At 44.3% G+C, this 20,330-nt stretch overlaps 1 protein-coding gene across 2 annotated transcripts in view; it reads right to left on the bottom strand.

Annotated features, from left to right (window-relative positions):
- Positions 1-20,330, bottom strand: part of pdcd4b (programmed cell death 4b) — a 34,578-nt gene that overhangs the window by 934 nt on the left and 13,314 nt on the right. For both annotated transcript variants that reach the window (XM_056280047.1, XM_056280048.1), the window contains exons 7-11: positions 19,002-19,099; positions 13,489-13,603; positions 1,930-2,037; positions 1,599-1,709; positions 1,334-1,473 (exon numbers count right to left, since the gene is read on the bottom strand). In XM_056280047.1, the coding sequence (XP_056136022.1) occupies positions 1,334-1,473; positions 1,599-1,709; positions 1,930-2,037; positions 13,489-13,603; positions 19,002-19,099 (572 nt within the window). The remainder of the gene's footprint in view (positions 1-1,333; positions 1,474-1,598; positions 1,710-1,929; positions 2,038-13,488; positions 13,604-19,001; positions 19,100-20,330) is intronic.

Raw genomic sequence — 20,330 nt, 5'->3', positions numbered from 1 at the left:
GCTGCTCCACCCCCTCTGCTGAGCCAGGGAGGGCTGCAGACTACCACATGTCTCCTCCAATACATGTGGAGTCATCAGCTTCTTTTCACCTGACAGTGAGGAGTTTCACCAGGGGGAGGACCCCCACGAACAGGCGTCCCAACTGACCAGAGGAGGCGCTAGTGCGGCGACCAGGACACATACCCACATCCGGCTCTCCACCCGCAGACAAGGCCAATTGGGTTTGCAGTGACGCCTGACCAAGCCGGAGGTAACACGGGGATTCGAACCGACGAGCTCCATGTTGGTAGGCAACGGAATAGACCGCCACGCCACCCGGACTGGGTAACAGGCCCTTTCTTGTAGACAGAATGCCTTTTGTGCTACAAAATGTGTAAATTCATTACGAAACCATATAAACATTGTAACGCCTTTTTTCTTGTTTTTTAGGGAGTTCTTACTCCCTAAAAAAGTAATCCATATTACTTAAAGTAGGATGTGCATGGAAGGGGTTTAGCACTATATAGTCCAGGACTCCAGTTACAGACAGCATTCTGTGCATGAAAGCAAAGGCTTTTGTAGACATCAGTGTTTTGCAAAGGATAAAATCAATTCTGTTCATTTATGGAATGAATTATATGTCATGAAATCGCACAGGAATAATGCCATACACTGGTTGAACTAATTCTGGGTCAGAGTGTGCCAACTGTAACAGACCCAGGATTTCCTGCACAGAAAGCTTTTTGTAACTGCAGAGTCCTAGACTATATTGTGCCAAATCCCTTTCATGCACATCATACTTTCAGTAGTATAGTATAACAGTTAAGTGGACAAAATGAACATTTGATGGCATGGAATGATAGCATAGCGCATTCTGAATTTTGTGCTACAAACACATACATGCTGGCCTAGGATATCTACTACGTGGACAGAATTACTTTTGTCAACAAAAAGTTTCTTATGTCCACATAGTGCCAAAGTGCATCCAGCCCATTGTCCATAAAATGAAAAGCCCGACGGTCAGCTCAGTGCACGACAGGAATTATCTGTTTGGTTTTCTGTACACGAAAGTATGTACTCTCTTCAATATTTTGTGGACACAATGCTAAGGTGTTTGTGTTTTTCGTGGACATAAGGCGTTATGATGTCATATAGTTTCATAATGAATTTATGCGTTTTGTAGCACAAAAGGCATTCTGTGTGTGTGTTACACTTGGTGCCCCATATATATATATATATATATATATATATATATATATCGCTGTTTGGAAAGAACTGTATCTTGCAAAAAAAAATATTTTTTTAAAAATCCTGAGCCCAGAGCATTTACAGTTTCTTAAGGTCATGCACTCACCTACAAGGACAAAGCTCCCTTAGTTTTTCATCGATGATTCCTGCACTGAAACTCTTTTCAACAAACTGCTCCAAGATGAAGTATCCACCGGGGACGTCAATGTTGATATCAGCGATGTCCATGTAAACTCTCTTATAGCCCTATGGAAACATCATTGATTGCACATATGAGCTGTGTCCTGAATTAGTAAACCGTTGAGCAGTCCAAGAGGGTTATCCTAGCTGTGAGTGCAGTGCATAATTGTCCCACTGTGTGGGGGCCTTACCCTTCTTATTTGGTCCACAGTGATGATAGAGGACTTCCAAACACATTTCAGTAGCTGCAGAACCATTTTAAATGTTTTCTCTCCCTTGGATTCCAGGACCATGACTATTGCCTGATGGAAATCACATACATAGTCACAACCTTAGCATGAATATCAAGTTCACTATTCATGAACTTACTGAACTTAATTACATGAACACAACTATTCAATAACAAGCTCAATATTCATGCTTAGAAATTTAATTCAATGACTGCATAAAACGCCTCTTCACTAAAGTTCACTAGCTCCTAAGTTCTGAACTCAAGTGAGTGCATCACACAGTAGCTGTCACCTCATAGACAAACTCATGGTGGAAGTGAGGAACTTCCAGCTCTCTCAGGCACCTCTCTGCCTCCTTGCTGTCTCCAGACAGGAGGTACTCCTTCAGCAGTAGGTTCATCTGTTAAAACAGGCAAAGATGATGATGACTGCTACTATAGTTTCAATATTAATATCAACCTGTGATAATGACAGAGGACGAAGCATTGTTTTGCGATTTACATCAAAGGGGAAACTTTTACTCCCCTTAGTCTATCATGGCAAACTCAGGAGAAGCAACAATGAGACCGCTCAGCCAAATGCTCTTAGAGGTTAGTCTTTGAAAACAGTGAATCACAGAGGTAAAAAATGAAATCAGGAAAAACAAAACAATTAAAATGGCTATTGATTAAATGGAAACAATCTGTTTAGGCAAAATTAAGGGGTGGGGGGAAACATCTCAAAAGCCTTACTTAAAGTTACAAATGTGGAGCTCATGGTCTTTACAACTTCCTGACACCTACGTCATATGTGGCAAGTGTTTGGGTGTTTCAGCAACCAAATCAGGAATCTACTACTACTTTCAGCTGCTCCCATTAGGGGTCGCTACAGCGGATCATCTGTTTCCATTTCTTCCTGTCTTCTGCATCTTCCTCTGTCATTACAGCCACCTGCATGTCGTCCCACACCACATCCATAAGCCTCCTCTTTGCCCTTCCTCTTCCCTGGCAGCTCCATATTCAGTATCCTTCTCCCAATATACCCAGCATCTCTCCTCCACACATGTCCAAGCCATCTCCAGCTTGTCTCTCTTGCTTTGTCTCCAAACCGTCCAACTTGAGCTGTTTCTCTAATATAATCATTCCTAATCATGTCCTTCTTCATCACTCCCAGTGAAAATCTTAGCATCTTCAACTCTGCCACCTCCAGCTTCACCTCCTGTCTTTTCGTCAGTGTCACTGTCTCCGAACCATATAACATAGTTGGTCTCACAACCATCTTGTAAACCTTCCCTTTAACTCTTGCTGGTACCCTTCTGTCGCAAATCACTCCTGACACTCTTCTCCACCCACCCCACCCTGCCTGCACTTTCTTCTTCGCCTCTCTCCTGCACTCCCCGTTACTTTGGACAGTTGACCCCAAATATTTAAACTCATATGCCTTCATCACCTCTACTCTTTGCATTCTCACCATTCCGCTGTCCTCCCTCTCATTCATGCATAGGTATTCCGTCTTGCTGCTACTGACTTTCATTCCTCTTCTCTTCAGTGCATACCTCCACCTCTCCAGGCTCTCCTCAACCTCCACCCTACTCTCACTATACACTCACTGGCCACTTTATTAGGTACACCTTGCTAGTACCGGGTTGGACCCCCTTTTGCCTTCAGAACTGCCTTAATCCTTCGTGGCATAGATTCAACAAGGTACTGGAAACATTCCTCAGAGAGTTTGGTCCATATTGACATGATAGCATCACGCAGTTGCTGCAGATTTGTCGGCTGCACATCCATGATGCGAATCTCCCGGTCCACCACATCCCAAAGGTGCTCTATTGGATTGAGATCTGGTGACTGTGGAGGCCATTTGAGTACAGTGAACTCATTGTCATGTTCAAGAAACCAGTCTGAGATGATTCAAGCTTTATGACATGGCGCGTTATCCTGCTGGAAGTAGCCATCAGAAGATGGGAACACTGTGGTCATAAAGGGATGGACATGGTCAGCAACAATACTCAGGTAGGCTGTGGCGTTGACACGATGCTCAATTGGTACTAAGGGGCCCAAAGTGTGCCAAGAAAATATCCCCCACACCATTACACCACCACCAGCAGCCTGAACCGTTGATACAAGGCAGGATGGATCCATGCTTTCATGTTGTTGATGCCAAATTCTGACCCTACCATCCGAATGTCGCAGCAGAAATCGAGACTCATCAGACCAGGCAACGTTTTTCCAATCTTCTATTGTCCAATTTTGTTGAGCCTGTGCGAATTGTAGCCTCAGTTTCCTGTTCTTAGCTGACAGGAGTGGCACCCGGTGTGGTCTTCTTCTGCTGTGGCCCATCTGCCTCAAGGTTCGACGTGTTGTGCGTTCAGAGATGCTCTTCTGCATACCTCGGTTGTAATGAGTGGTTATTTGAGTTACTGTTGCCTTTCTGTCAGCTCGAACCAGTCTGGCCATTCTCCTCTGACCTCTGGCATCAACCAGGCATTTTCGCCCACAGAACTGCCGCTCACTGGATATTTTCTCTTTTTCGGACCATTCTCTGTAAACCCTAGAGATGGTTGTGCGTGAAAATCCCAGTAGATCAGCAGTTTCTGAAATGCTAAGACCAGCCCGTCTGGCACCAACAACCATGCCACGTTCAAAGTCACTTAAATCACCTTTCTCCCCCATTCTGATGCTCGGTTTGAACTGCAGCAGATCGTCTTGACCATGTCTACATGCCTAAATGCATTGAGTTGCTGCCATGTGATTGGCTGATTAGAAATTTGCGTTAACGAGCAGTTGGACAGGTGTGCCTAATAAAGTGGCCGGTGAGTGTAGATCACAATGTCATCTGCAAACATCATCACCCACGGAGACTCCTGCCTGATCTCGTCCGTCAACCTGTCCATCACCATTGCAAACAAGAAAGGGCTCAGAGCCGATCCTTGATATAATCCCACCTCCACTTTGAACCCATCTGTCATTCCAACTGCACACCTCACCACTGTCACACTGCTCTCATACATATCCTGCACCACTCCTACATACTTCTCTGCAACTCCCGACTTCCTCATACAATACCACACCTCCTCTCTCGGCACCCTGTCATATGCTTTCTCTAAATCTACAAAGACACAATGTAACTCCTTCTGGCCTTCTCTGTAATTCTCAATCAACATTCTCAAAGCAAACATCGCATCTGTGGTGCTCCTTCATGGTATGAAACCATACTCTGCTCGCTAATCATCACCTCTCCTCTTAACTTAGCTTCTATTACTCTTTCCCATATCTTCATGCTGTGGCTGATCAACTTTATACCTCTGTAGTTGCTACAGTTCTGCACATCGCCCTTGTTCTTGAAAATCAGTACCAGTATACTTTTTCTCCACTCCTCAGGCATCCTCTCACTTTCCAAGATTGTGCTAAACAATCTAGTTAAAAAACCCCACTGCCATCTCTCCTAAACATCTCCATGCCTCCACAGGTATGTCATCAGGACCAACTGCCTTTCTACGCTTCATCCTCTTCATAGCTGCCATCACTTCCTCCTTGCTAAAATCCACTGCCCTTCCTGATTCACTATCCCCACTTCATCCAACTTTCTCTCTCTCTCATTTTCTTCATTCATCAGCCCCTCAAAGTACTCCTTCCACCTTCTCAGCACACTCTCCTCGCTTGTCAACACATTTCCATCTCTATCATTGATCACCCTAACCTGCTGCACATCCTTCCCAGCTCGGCCCCTCTGTTTAGCCATTGGCTACAAGTCCTTTTCTCCTTCCTTAGTGTCTTTTAGTGCGCAGGTGTCGACTAGGACGGTCGTTTGTTGCAGTCGCTCTAGGTCTTTTTTTTTTATAATCTTCTATTTGTTCTTACTTACTGTTTAGCTAAGTAACTAGTTAGGTTTTTCTAAGTTGTGCCCTTCTGTACTTTGTAAGTTTGTCTGATGTTTGGAATACTTTCTGTGCGTTGTGTCGACAGTGCTCAACAGCACTGCGGCACCATTGTTTACAGCAGAGATCAGTTGCTGGCGTTTCAACTGGCTAGCTTTATGGACCAAACTCACCAAATCCCCAAGGATAATAGGAGGATGGTTAGGAGATCTTTTCGGGGTCAACGGGGTAAAGGACACAAATCAAGAAAGTGGAAGGTCGATGCACGGAGAGAGAGAAGGATATATAAACTGTATGTCCCTTCTCTTGTCATGGGCAACGTCAGATCGCTAGCTAACAAGATGGACGAGATAACGGCGCTAGTCAGGAATCAGAGCGAGTTTGGTGAGTGTAGCCTCATGTGTTTCACTGAAACATGGCTGCACCAGGATATCCCCGACCACAATGTTCCCATCGACAGCTTTCAGACTGTTCAGGCTGACAGGGATTGCTCGGGAAGTGGTAAGAGCAAGGGTGGAGGAGTTGTTATTCTCATTAACAACAGATGGTGTAATTCTGGTCACATTACCATCAAGGAACATATTTGTTGCCCAGACATTGAACTGTTAGCCGTGGGACTCAGGCCATATTGTTTGCCCAGGGAAATCTCACATGCTGTTGTGGTAACTGTTTACATTCCCCCCCTCTGCCAACCCGGCGGCAGCGTGTTACGTCATTCACACCGTCATAGCTCATCTTCAGACACAACACCTGAGTGTCCCTCATCATGATCTTGGGTGACTTCAACCATGTCTCCATGGTGAAAATCCTACCCAACTTTGCCCAGTATGTGAACTGCACAACCAGAGAGGAGAGGACACTGGACTTGATGTATGCTAACATGAAAGAGGCTTACAGCTCTTCCCCCCCCCCCCCTCCCCTGGGTAAGTCAGATCACAACCTAGTATATCTGAACCCCTGCTATGTGCCCCTTGTAAAACGGCAGCCTGTGACCGCAAAAACGGTGAGGAAATGGTCAGAGGAGGTCTGCGTGAAACTCCAGGGCTGTTTTGAGGTAACAGACTGGCACGCTCTCTGTGAGCCACACGGGGATGACCTGGATGGGATCACAGGGTGTGTCACCAACTATATAAACTTCTGTGTGAACTGCATTGTCCCTGAAAAGACTGTCTATTGTTATTCAAATAATAAGCCATGGGTAACGAAGGACATCAAAGCCATCCTGAATGGAAAGAAGAGGGCCTTTAGAGCTGGCAATAAGGAGGAGTTGAGAAAAATACAACGAGACCTTAAAGTGAGAATCAGGGAGGCTAAAGATAACTACAGGAGGAAGTTGGAGCAAAAACTCCAACAGAACAACATGAGAGAGGTCTGGAGTGGTATGTGGACCATCACTGGTTTCAGGCCGACTGGCAGCAGAGAAGTGGAGGGCAGCTTGGACAGAGCCAATGAACTTAATGTGTTTTTTAACAGATTTGACACAATGACCCCTCCCCATCCCCCCCCCCCGGTCTCATCTGTTGCCTGCCCTCACCAACCGTCACCTTCACTGCCCCTCCCTCCCCATCCTCCTCCTTATACCCCCCCAGCCTCCAGTGGGGACCCTACCCCCCCCCCCGGGTTCCTGGACTAATGGCCCTCTCCATCCTGATGACCCCCCCTTCCCCCCCTTCCCCACCTGTAACACCTACAGTGTGCTTCACGGTTGACCATGTCAGAAGACAGTTGTTGAGACTTCACGCAAGCAAGGCGGCAGGCCCGGATGGTGTTAGCCCCAGGGTGCTCAAAGCCTGTGCCCCTCAGTTATGTGGAGTACTTCGCCATGTCTTCAACATGAGCCTCAGACTTCAAAGGGTCCCCGTGCTGTGGGAAACATCCTGCCTTGTTCCTGTGCCTAAAACGTCGCATCCCAGGGACTCCAAGGACTACAGACCGGTAGCATTGACTTCACACATCATGAAGACTCTGGAAAGACTCATCCTGGAGCAGCTTCAGCCCACGGTAAAGCTACACTTAGACCCCCTCCAGTTCACCTACCAACCCCGCCTGGGAGTTGAGGATGCCATAATTTTCCTGCTTAACCGTGCCTATGTCCACCTGGATAAGCCAGCAAGCTCTGTGAGAGTCATGTTCTTTGACTTTTCCAGTGCCTTCAACACCATCCGGCCAGCTCTATTGGGTGAGAAGCTGACAGCAATGCAGGTAGATGCCCCCCTTGTGTCCTGGATTGTTGACTACCTTACTGGTAGACCACAGTATGTGCGCTTGCAACACTGTTTGTCAGAGTGGTCAGCAACACTTGGGCTCCACAGGGGACAGTCCTGTCTCCCTTCCTTTTCACCCTCTACACCACGGACTTCAACTACCACACAGAGTCCTGCCATCTTCAGAAGTTCTCTGATGACTCTGCTATAGTCGGATGCATCAGTAATGGTGAGGAGGCTGAGTACAGGGCTGTGGTGGGAAACTTTGTCATGTGGTGTGAGCAGAACAATCTGCAGCTCAACGCGACTAAGACAAAGGAGCTGGTTGTTGACCTGAGGAGGGACCTGACACCAGTGACACCCGTCTCCATCTAGGGGGTCAGTGTGGACACTGTGGAATACTATAAGTACCTGAGGGTGTATATAGACAATAAACTAGACTGGGCTAAGAACACTGATGCCCTCTACAAGAAGGGACAGAGTCGTCTCTACTTTTTGAGGAAGCTGAGGTCCTTCAACATCTGCCAGACAATGCTCAGAATGTGGTATGAGTCTGTGGTGGCCAGTGCTCTCCTGTTTGCTGTTGTGTGTTGGGGCAGCAGGTTGAGGGTAGCGGATGCAAACAGGCTCAATAAACTGATCCGCAAGGCCGGTGATGTTGTGGGGGTGGAACTGAATTCTCTGGTGGCGGTTTCTGAGAGGAGGACGCCGTTGAAATTACGTGCCATCATGGACAATGTCTCCCTCCCACTCCATGACATGCTGGTTGGGCACAGGAGCACTTTTAGTACGACTCATTCTGCCAAAAAGCACCACAGAGCGCCACAGGAGGTCATTCCTGCCTGTGGCCATCAAACTTTACAACTCCTCCCTCAGACTCAGACTGTCAGACACTCTGAGTTAATGGTCACTGGATTGGCCCTGTCGAGTTTTGTTTGTGCTGCTTGTTTGTGCTGCAGTAGTGCAGCATAGATAGGGTGTTATGTGCACCATGCTTGTTGATATATTTTGTTCTTATTTCTATTTCTGATTTATCTTTTATTTCTTTTTGTTTCTGTTTCTATTTTCTTATCTTGTATCTTGTTAGTTTTTAGTTATTAGAGCGTGAGTGTCTGTAATAGAACTCAATTTCCCCTCAGAGATAAATAAAGTGTTCTGATTCTGATTCTAACCTGTCATACAACTCACCGTACGCCTTTTCCTTTGCCTTTGCCACCTCCCTCTTCACTTTACACTGCATCTCATTGTACTCCTGTCTACTTTCTTTATCTCTTCGACTATCCCACTTCTTCTTTCCTCTGTATAATTTGCTGTACTTCCTCATTCCACCACCAAGTCTCCTGTCCTGATGACACACCAAGTACCTTCCTAGCCGTCTCCCTCACTATTTCTACAGTGGTTGCCCAGCCATCCTGCAACTCTTCACTACCACCCAGCGTCTCTCTTAACTCCTCCCTGAACTCTACACAACAGTCTTCCTTCTTCAACTTCCACCTTTTGATCTTCGGCTCGGCCTTCACTCGGTTCCTCTTCTTGTCACCAAAGTCATCCTACAGACCACCATATGATGCTGCCTAGCTACGTTCTCCCCTGTCACCACCTTGCAGGCTCCAATCCCTTTCAGATCACTCCTTCTATACACTCACTGGCCACTTTATTAGGTACACCTTGCTAGTACCGGGTTGGACCCCCTTTTGCCTTCAGAACTGCCTTAATCCTTCGTGGCATAGATTCAACAAGATACTGGAAACATTCCTCAGAGAGTTTGGTCCATATTGACATGATAGCATCACGCAGTTGCTGCAGATTTGTCGGCTGCACATCCATGATGCGAATCTCCCGGTCCACCACATCCCAAAGGTGCTCCATTGGATTGCTTTGCTTTCATGTTGTTGACGCCAAATTCTGACCCTACCATCCGAATGTCGCAGCAGAAATCGATACTCATCAGACCAGGCAACGTTTTTCCAATCTTCTATTGTCCAATTTTGGTGAGCCTGTGCGAATTGTAGCCTCAGTTTCCTGTTCTTAGCTGACAGGAGTGGCACCCGGTGTGGTCTTCTGCTGCTGTGGCCCATCTGCCTCAAGGTTCGACATGTTGTGCGTTCAGAGATGCTCTTCTGCATACCTCGGTTGTAATGAGTGGTTATTTGAGTTACTGTTGCCTTTCTATCAGCTCGAACCAGTCTGGCCATTCTCCTCTGACCTCTGGCATCAACCAGGCATTTTCGCCCACAGAACTGCCGCTCACTGGATATTTTCTCTTTTTCGGACCATTCTCTGTAAACCCTAGAGATGGTTGTGCGTGAAAATCCCAGTAGATCAGCAGTTTCTGAAATGCTAAGACCAGCCCGTCTGGCACCAACAACCATGCCACGTTCAAAGTCACTTAAATCACCTTTCTTCCCCATTCTGATGCTCGGTTTGAACTGCAGCAGATCGTCTTGACCATGTCTACATGCCTAAATGCATTGAGTTGCTGCCATGTGATTGGCTGATTAGAAATTTGCGTTAACGAGCAGTTGGACAGGTGTGCCTAATAAAGTGGCCGGTGAGTGTATAAGATATAGTCCACCTGTGTGCGCTTTCCTCCACTCTTGTATGTCACCCTGTGTTCCTCCCTCTTCTTGAAATATGTATTCATCACAGCTATTTCCATCCTTTTCACAAAATCCACCATCATCTGTCCTTCCACATTTCTGTCCTTGACACCATACCTACCCATCACCTCCTCATCAACTCTTTTCCCTTCACCAACATGTCCATTGAAGTCCACTCCAATCACCACTCTCTCCTCCTTGGGTACACTCTCCACCACGTCATCCAACTCACTCCAGAATTCTTTCTCTTCCATCTCACACCCAACTTGCGGGGCATATGTGCTGATAACATTCAGCAATACACCTTCGATTTCCAGCTTCATACTCATCACTCTGTCTGACACTCTCTTCACCTCCAGCACACTCTTGACATACTCTCCCTTCAGAATTACCCCTACCCCATTTCTCCTCCCATTTGCACCATGGTAGAAGAGTTTGAACCCACCTCCGATACTCCTGGCCTTAGTTCCCTTCTACCTGGTCTCTTGCACACACAGTATGCCTTCCTTCTTTCCATCATATCAGCCAGCTCTCTCCCTCTACTAGTCATAGTGCCAACATTCAAAGTTCTGACTCTCACCTCCACACACAAATCAGGAATATCCATCTGAAATAAAACCATGTCCCATGCTACTACATAAAAACCTCCCCACCACTAAACTATTTTTTAAATTTATTTCTGATTTTTCCCTTTTTCTCCCAATTTAGTGGCCAATCTATCCCTATTTTAGTTCAAACACCCACCCTCGTACTGCATGCGTTCGCCAACTGCATCTCTCTGGCCGGCAGTCTCGAAGGAGACGCCTCGCCACTTTCGAGATAAGGCAACTCCAGGCCAAACCACTGCTTTTTCCGACACACACAGAGACGCATTCATGTGACGAACACAAGCCGACTCCGCCCCCCTCCCGAAGACAGCGTTGCCAATTACTGCTGCTTCATCGAGTCCGGTCGTAGTTGGATCTGACGAGACTGAGGCACGAACCCCGGTCCCCAGGGGGCAACTGCATCGACACAAAGCCGATGCTTAGACCGCTACACCACCGCGGACCCAGCCCACCACTAAACTAAAAGAAAAACAAAACATGATTGAATCCAGTATTTGGTAACTGCATCCGTTGTAGTATCTGTTGGCGAAGGTCTTTAACAAGCTAGTTCTATCATATCTGCATGTCCACCACAACAATTTCACGTCCACTTTAAAATTTGAACATAACCACATTTGGCTTCTAGGGTGAAGACTGTAAAAGGTTAGGTGCCAAAACATTTCTCCTTCAAAAGTCATATGGCGTTTCCATTAAAATGAGCCAGTATAAAACATTTTTCCATGAATATTTGTTACTGTGCAGTGGTTCTTTCAACACTCCTATACGGTTGTGAAGCCTGGACCCTCTACAAATACCAAATCCGTAAACTAGAACGCTTCCACCGGCAAAAACTGAGAAGTATTCTGGGAATTTCCTGGCAAGAACAGATCACCAACAATCAAGTTCTCGAAAGAGCCGATCTCCTTTCCGTCAAGACGACAATTGAACATCACCAGCTGCGGTGGCTTGGCCACATCCAGAGGATGCCAAATGACAGACTCCTGAAACAAATTCTATACTCCGAACTGACTGAAGGTCATAGTAAAAGAGGAGCTCCCAAAAAACACTACAAGGACTGTATCAAGGGAACATTGATCACCTTCAACGTCGACCCAAGAAGAAGTGGGAAAAAGTAGCTGAAAATCGAAAACACTGGAGAGCTGCCTGCATGGCTGGTTCCAGCAAGGCCAAAACTGACAAACGAATGCATGCGGAAGAAAAGCGCCGCCGCTGAAAAATCCGCCAAGAACAGAGAGCCGCAGGAACGGGTCCACCCCTTACTATTTATCCCCTGTCCACGGCTCCACGCTGTTCCAGTCTCTTCTATTCTCACCTTGGACTGTCAAGCCATCTTCATTTCAAGCAGACACCTCAATCTCTTGGAATGGATCCTTGGACACGAGAGACGCCAACGATGACAAGCTGTTGTCTTATATGTGCCAGCCATTGAACACATCTTCATGATTGTAACTTGAAAAATTATCAATACTTTAGAATGAGGAAAAAAGTAGTACGTTGGTTCAACTATTGAATTTTACTGCATTAAAGAATGTCCACCCACGTTTATGTCTCGCTAGATTCAGTGTCATGTCCCCACTAACATAGATTTGAAAACGCATCTTTTTTTCTCCATGTTGGCCTTCCATCCAGACTTAACCAGCATTTTCTCCATGTGGCCTTCCACCCAGACTAAACCAGCATTTTCAACCACCAAAAACAGGCTCTGTTCATCTTGTTTTCCAGACTGAATGGATTGTAAAACCTAGCCTTGTGGACACAGTAACAACGGAGCTTTTCGACAACGTCGCTGACGTAAGACTGTCGTTTGATATCAGGTGAAGCTGCTGGCTCAAGCGGCCTGCACATACCCAACAGAAGAGGCGTAAGTACTATATCAGTCTTTTGCATGTTTTAGCCCATTTACTAGGAGTCACATAGACTTTAGATTACTGCCAACCATTTTCCAAAGCACAACGCAGTGTTTGAGATGTTTCGAGTGCGCTTGTCCTACCTTCCAGGCAGTACTGGTTTCCATTCATTTCAGCGCTGCATGGAAATCAACTTGCAGACTTGAAATGTACTCAATAGTTTCACCATAGCAGTGAAAATTTAGTTGCCTTTAGTTTTTGTTGAAATACTGATTGTGTTTTCAGGGCTTTCAACCGCATTATGCTGCAATGATAATATAACTTTTACAGAAAATAAAGACTGCTAAACATTCACTGTGATGGATCACCTATCTCAAGCAAATTTGAAATCTCTGCGAGTTGATTTTCATACATACTGAAATCAGTGGAAACCCATCGCTGCTTGGAAGGTAGGAAAAACAATAAAATCTGAAACACTACGTACAGTATGCTTTGAAAAACGGTAGGTAGTAGTGCATATGCCATTTGTAGTAAATGCCCTATAATATGCAAAAACACTGGTGTGTCTTTTAAGGGTTTTTTTCTGTCACTTTGGCGTTTCAATGGAGATGACAAACTTTTTGAAAATGATAATACCAGTATGGAGGTAATACTTTCAACCTGTACTTTAACATGAAAAGAGGGTTTTTCCAGTTGGAAAAAGGATTAGTATGCACATCGCTTAAGACCTCACCTCTTTAATGAGCTGTGTGACAGGTCTCTGGCCCCCTCCTGTCCCCCACAAGTTGTCTACACGCAGGCCACCCATGCTCATCTTCAGTAGCACCGCTGCTCTGTCCAGCGCCGCCCTGCAGGCACAAGGACACAAAGGTGCATGATTCAAAAGGTAGAGTTCCTTCACATTCAGCCTCTAATGTCGGCCCACACAGGACAAGTACCTCCCCCTTCTGAATACATCTGAAAATCTGCCGGGTTTACAATTTGTTTTCCATTTAACAAATAACCTCGGGAATACGTACAGCGGGTATAAAAAGTCTACACGCCCCTGTTAAAATGGCAGGTTTTTGTGATGTAAAAAAAGGAAACCAAGATAAATCATGTCAGAACCTTTTCCACCTTTAATGTGAAATTGCAGCCTATAAAATTCAAGAGAAAAACAAACTGAAACCTTTTAGGGAAAAAAGTAAAAAAACAAAAAACAAACTTATAATAACCTGGTTGCATAATTGTGCACACCCCTAAGCTAATACTTAGTTGAAGCCCCTTTGATTTTAATACAGGACTCAAAGTCTTTTTGGTAAGAGTCAGCGTGGCACATCTTGACTTAGCAATATTTTCCCACTCTTCCTTGCAAAACTGTTCTAGATCCGTCAAATTGTGAGGGCATCTCCTGTGCACCGCCCTCTTCAGGTCACCCCACAAATGTTCTGTTGAATTCGGGCCTGGGCTCTGTCTGGTTCATTCCACAACACTGATCTTCTTCTGGTGAAACCATTCCTTTGTTGATTTGGATTTATGCTTTGGGTTGTTGTCATGCTGAAAGGTAAAATCCCTCTTCATCTTCAGCTTTCTCGCAGATACCTGAAGGTTTTGCACCAAAATCGACTGGTATTTGGAGCTATACATAATTCCCTCCACCCTGACTAAAGCCCTTGTTCCAGCTGAAGAAAGGCAGCCCCAAAGCATGATGCTGCTGCCACCCTGCTTCACCCTGGGTCTGGTGTTCTTCTGGTGATGTGCTGAGTTGTTTTTGCACCAAACATATCTTCTGGAATAATGGTCAAAAAGTTCAACCTTGATCTCGTCAGACCAGAACACATTTTTCCACATAGTTTTGGGATACTGGATGTAACTTTTTGCAAAATGTAGCCAGGCTTGGGTGTTGGCTTTTTTTTTCGTGTGAAAAGGCTTCTGTCTTGCCACACTACCCCATAGCCCAGACATATATGAAGAATACGGGACATTGTTATCGCATATAGGGAGCAACCAGTACTTGCCAGAAATTCCTGCAGCTCCTTTAATGTTGCCGTAGACCTCTTGGCAGCCTCTCTGACCAGTTTTCTCATTGTCTTCTCATCAATTATGGAGGGACCGCCAGTTCTTGGTAATGTCACTGTTGTGCCATATTTTGTCCCCGGTTGTTGATTGTCTCCACTGTGTTCCATGATATATCTAATGCCTTGGAAATTCTTCTGTACCCTTCTCCTGATCAATACCTTTCAAAAATGAGATCCCGGTCATGCTTTGTAAGCTCTTTGTGGACCGTGGCTTTTGCAGTTGGATGCAACCAAGAAGATGTCAGGAAAATCCTACAGGAACAGCTGATGTTTATTTGGGGTTAATCACAGTCGCATTAACTGATGGCATGCGTATACCAACTATTATTTAACGTGAGTTTGAATGATTGGTTAATTCTGAACACAGCCACATCTCCATTTATAAAAGGGTGTGCACACTTGGTTATCTTAAGTTTTTCATTTTCCTTTTTTCCCCGTAAAATGTTTCTGATTGTTTTTCACTTTATTTTTATAGACTGCAATTTCACATTAAGGGTGGAAAAAATTCTGATACGATTTATCTTGGCTCTGTCAGGCCAAATTGTGTCCGGGTGACGTCACCGCAATGCAATTGTGCAGCTCTTATTCCTGACATTCCTCTCTCGCTGTAGTTCGTAGATTCGTAATATTGCAGGCAAAAGCAGGTTTAATAGCGTACTCTTTTTAGCTACACTACCGTTCAAAAGTTTGGGATCACCCAAACAATTTCGTGTTTTCCATGAAAAGTCACACTTATTCACCACCATATGTTGTGAAATGAATAGAAAATAGAGTCAAGACATTGACAAGGTTAGAAATAATGATTTGTATTTGAAATAAGATTTTTTTTACATCAAACTTTGCTTTCGTCAAAGAATCCTCCATTTGCAGCAATTACAGCATTGCAGACCTTTGGCATTCTAGCTGTTAATTTGTTGAGGTAATCTGGAGAAATTGCACCCCACGCTTCCAGAAGCAGCTCCCACAAGTTGGATTGGTTGGATGGGCACTTCTTTGAGCAGATTGAGTTTCTGGAGCATCACATTTGTGGGGTCAATTAAACGCTCAAAATGGCCAGAAAAAGAGAACTTTCATCTGAAAGTCGACAGTCTATTCTTGTTCTTAGAAATGAAGGCTATTCCATGCGAGAAATTGCTAAGAAATTGAAGATTTCCTACACCGGTGTGTACTACTCCCTTCAGAGGACAGCACAAACAGGCTCTAACAGGTACTATTTAATGAAGATGCCAGTTGGGGACCTGTGAGGCGTCTGTTTCTCAAACTAGAGACTCTAATGTACTTATCTTCTTGCTCAGTTGTGCAACGCGGCCTCCCACTTCTTTTTCTACTCTGGTTAGAGCCTGTTTGTGCTGTCCTCTGAAGGGAGTAGTACACACCGGTGTAGGAAATCTTCAATTTCTTAGCAATTTCTCGCATGGAATAGCCTTCATTTCTAAGAACAAGAATAGACTGTCGACTTTCAGATGAAAGTTCTCTTTTTCTGGCCATTTTGAGCGTTTAATTGACCCCACAAATGTGATGCTCCAGAAACTCAATCTGCTCAAAGAAGTGCCCATCCAACCAATCCAACTTGTGGGAGCTGCTTCTGGAAGCGTGGGGTGCAATTTCTCCAGATTACCTCAACAAATTAACAGCTAGAATGCCAAAGGTCTGCAATGCTGTAATTGCTGCAAATGGAGGATTCTTTGACGAAAGCAAAGTTTGATGTAAAAAAAATCTTATTTCAAATACAAATCATTATTTCTAACCTTGTCAATGTCTTGACTCTATTTTCTATTCATTTCACAACATATGGTGGTGAATAAGTGTGACTTTTCATGGAAAACACAAAATTGTTTGGGTGATCCCAAACTTTTGAACGGTAGTGTACATCGTACAATACATGTGCAGGGTCACCTTTTATATTCGACTTGCAATTGTTTACATTAGGATAAGTTTTTCGAAAAGCACAAAAAAAGCATACTTTTAGGTGAAAGTTCATCTACTGGTTGATCACCTTGTTAGCTAGCTAGCTAACGTTATGTAGCATGGATGAGATTTTCAATAAAGATGTTCTATAAACCTATTTTCCATTAAAATCAAATGTCCAATATTTGCTATGATATGTTTTTTGACATCAATGACAAGCTAGCTAGGTAGCTAGCAAACCAAAAAAAAAAGGGACACAAAATGTTATTTTAAACAACCGGACTTTTCATGAACCGAGATTGCATTGCAATGACGTCACCTGGACACATTTTGGCAGCCCAGACGCAATTTGGCCTGACAGCTCCATTTTTAAAATTTTTTTTTGTAAACATCACAAAAGCCTGCCATTTTAACAGGGGTGTGTAGGCTTTTTATCACTGTCGATATTTGTTAACATCAATTGTTTCTTTTCAATGGTTGCTTATAATAAGTCAAGCAGGGTTTATTTGTCCCCAGAGGGGCAATTGTTGTGTAGCAGCGGCAACATTTAAACACACAAACACTCCACAGAACACAAAAGGCAAATAAATACAAATAAATACAACATGTAGTGAGGATAGGGAAAATGATAGGGATTTATGTGTATTCTACAGTGCTTCTATTGTAAGTCGCTCTCAGCAGAGTCAGCCTTAAGCTTTAAATGCTATGTTTCTTCTTTACATCACAAAACCCAATTATCCGGGTAATTCCTTAAAAACCTCCATTCTGCACACCTCCTGTCTTTAGGAATTGGGACTCTTACTGACAGATAAGACCAAACCCCAGGGAGAACTTTGGCTTCTCATGCACTGCCCCGACAGGAGTGAATTCTCCCAATTTTTTTTTTTTTAAATGGAGGGATTTTGTGTAACCACTGCCTGTACAACAAATTGTCTGACAAAAGTAAAACACTCTCCCATGTCAGCTTCAACAGTTGATCGATTCCCACATACGGAGGAACCTGACAGAGTTCCATCAGTGGTTATCCCTGCCAGGCGAATAGCCTGGAGGGGATTATGCATTTGATTGCACGTGTGTGTGTGTGTGTGTGTGTGTGTGTGTGTGTGTGTGGCTAATCTCGCAAACCACTGGACCTATCAGCCTAAAATTTTTTTGTGCACAGCTATGACTGCATGAAGAAAATCTCATGGTTGCGGTGATTCACAACCGTCGAAAAACATTTGTTCTCGCTATTGCCGCTCCCTCTCTAGCCTGCTCAACCAAAGCTGCTCTGTCACTGCCAGATCCATGTCAACCATGCACATGCATGCGCGTGCACAATTCACTTCTACGGTTGCATCGGCTTGTGCAGTACATGATCAAAAGCTATTGAAAGAATTTTGATAATCCAGAAAAAATGCGAAAGTTATGAAGGAACAACCTCATCTAGGTTGCAGTCAAAACAGGAAGTGCTGCATATTTCAATTGACTTGGGTGCTGCGCAAGTCTTATAATGGCAGGAAGAAACACTGTTTTTCTGTCAGTGTGTGTGTGTCCGTCTGCTGCTAATCTCACATACTACTGGGCCTGTGAGCCTAATAATTTTTGTAGGTAGTTATGACCTCTCATGACTGCGGTGATTCAAAACCTTTGAAATACCTGTTTTATACTTCAGTTGAGCTTTAACTTTTCAGCTGGTTTTTCGCCTAAGTCTGAGCATCAGAGAAAGAGTGACACACCTGGCAGGGATCTGCACTCTGAGTCCACTCTTCTAGTTTTTAATGTGGATGTATTGATGTGGATACTTATTTAATGTGGATGTATTGATGTGGATACTTATTTAATGTGGATGTATTGTATTTTTAATGTATTGAATTCGTAAGGTGGAGTGGAAACAGCACATTTAATTTAATTTTATCAATGTGGCTCACAAACTTTTATAACAGCCATAAACATCTTCTGAGAAATAATGTCATTAACAGTGATGAAGGTATGTATGTCAAATTAAACATGCATCAGGGTTTTCATCTTCACAAAACAGCAAGAAAAACTTGATCAGGAAAAAGTCTTGAAAGACTTTTCAAATCTTTCATGAATGCATTTTCTTTCACAACTACAGTTAGGAAGCCCATTTACCCGGTTCATCCCTGCCGATGGACGTGCATCCTAAATTCTGTTTTATTCCTGCAGGTTGTTCATGTTCTCTATAATAAATTGCTGGTGACATGATCTTTTAATATTGCCATGTTCACAGGGTATCCTAAAAAGTACAAGCTTCAGATGTGCCCAAACAGCAGTGTACCTTGTGTGTTCACAGTCAACTCTGCCTTTGAAGCCCTCGATGTATTTCTCAGACAGGATCCGGTCTCGAACTGCCCGAGCAATAAATTGACCTACGAGCTGCAAGACAAAGAAAGCAAGAGGTAGTGAGGAATATGTAAAAAACCCAATAACAAATTGCATACTACCTTTGCAGAGCAGTTTTTATAGTATGGTAACCTTAGAGCTGGGAAATGACCCATCCAGGGTGCTCAGGTGGTACAGCCAATTATGCTAGCATCCCAACATTGGGTCGTAGGCCCTGTTTACACCTTGCATTAAACTGCGTCTTGGGTGATCCAATCACTGGGCCCTGTGATGGCCTGGCGGCCTGTCCAGGGTGTCTCCCCGCCTGCCACCCAATGACTGCTGGGATAGGCTCCAGTATCCCCACAACCCTGAGAGCAGGCTAAGCGGTTTGGATAATGGATATATGGAACCCTTAATCTATGAACTTTAACATGTAAACAATGAAATACAACAACTTATGACATTGATTCATCAGTCCTTGTGTGTAGATGTGAATGGATCCATGTACTGACTAACACATGTGGCTTTCTCTGCCTTTCTAGCATTTCCTGGTCTGACTGACAGGAAGTTATGTGTTTCTAACAAACATGCAATTCAATACAAAGGCATTGCAAGCAGTAATTAACATTACAAAATTATAACTTATGTCTTGTAGACAGAGTCTATAACTAAATAACACAACTACTAACTTTCAAATGAGTTCAGTTAGTTTACTAGTAAGTTGAGTTGAGTTTAGTTGAGAAAACAGTTATACATAATCACACGGCAAGGATCAGTCTCTCATCCATTTTGTGGGGTGACATTGCACGCCACGTAGAAAAAAAAGTTCAAGACAATTCAATTTTGGCAGTGGGCGGTCATGTGTGAGACGAGCACGTCCACAACAGTTTCACAGGGTTGTACCTGCTGGTCCCTTCGCTGACAGATTGCCCACGCCTCCCTACATGCCCGCTTGCCTCTCACTGAAAATGAATTACTTAGGCATGTCAATCACTCCCTGCCTGAAAAGACCATTAAAGTGCAAAACAACAAGAAGAAGCCACAACAATACACTGCGCAGGAAGTGCATTGCTGCCTCCCGCCAGTTAAAAACAACAATAACAGGTTTGGTCTTTGCAAACAGAAATTAAGTATTAGTATAATTGCATATAGTGCGGAAGTGAGACCCAATCATAAGTGGTCACTTGCGACGCATATGGAGGTGCATTCCAGTGCCAGTTGAGAACTGACATACTTGAGCTTTGCAGACTTGCTAATGAGCTTAACGACTACTACTGTCGTT

The sequence above is a fragment of the Lampris incognitus genome, chromosome 5, assembly GCF_029633865.1.
Source record: "Lampris incognitus isolate fLamInc1 chromosome 5, fLamInc1.hap2, whole genome shotgun sequence".
NCBI lineage: Eukaryota > Metazoa > Chordata > Actinopteri > Lampriformes > Lampridae > Lampris > Lampris incognitus.
The sequence above is the reverse complement of the archived record's forward strand: the minus strand, read 5'-3'. Positions and strand labels throughout refer to the sequence as shown.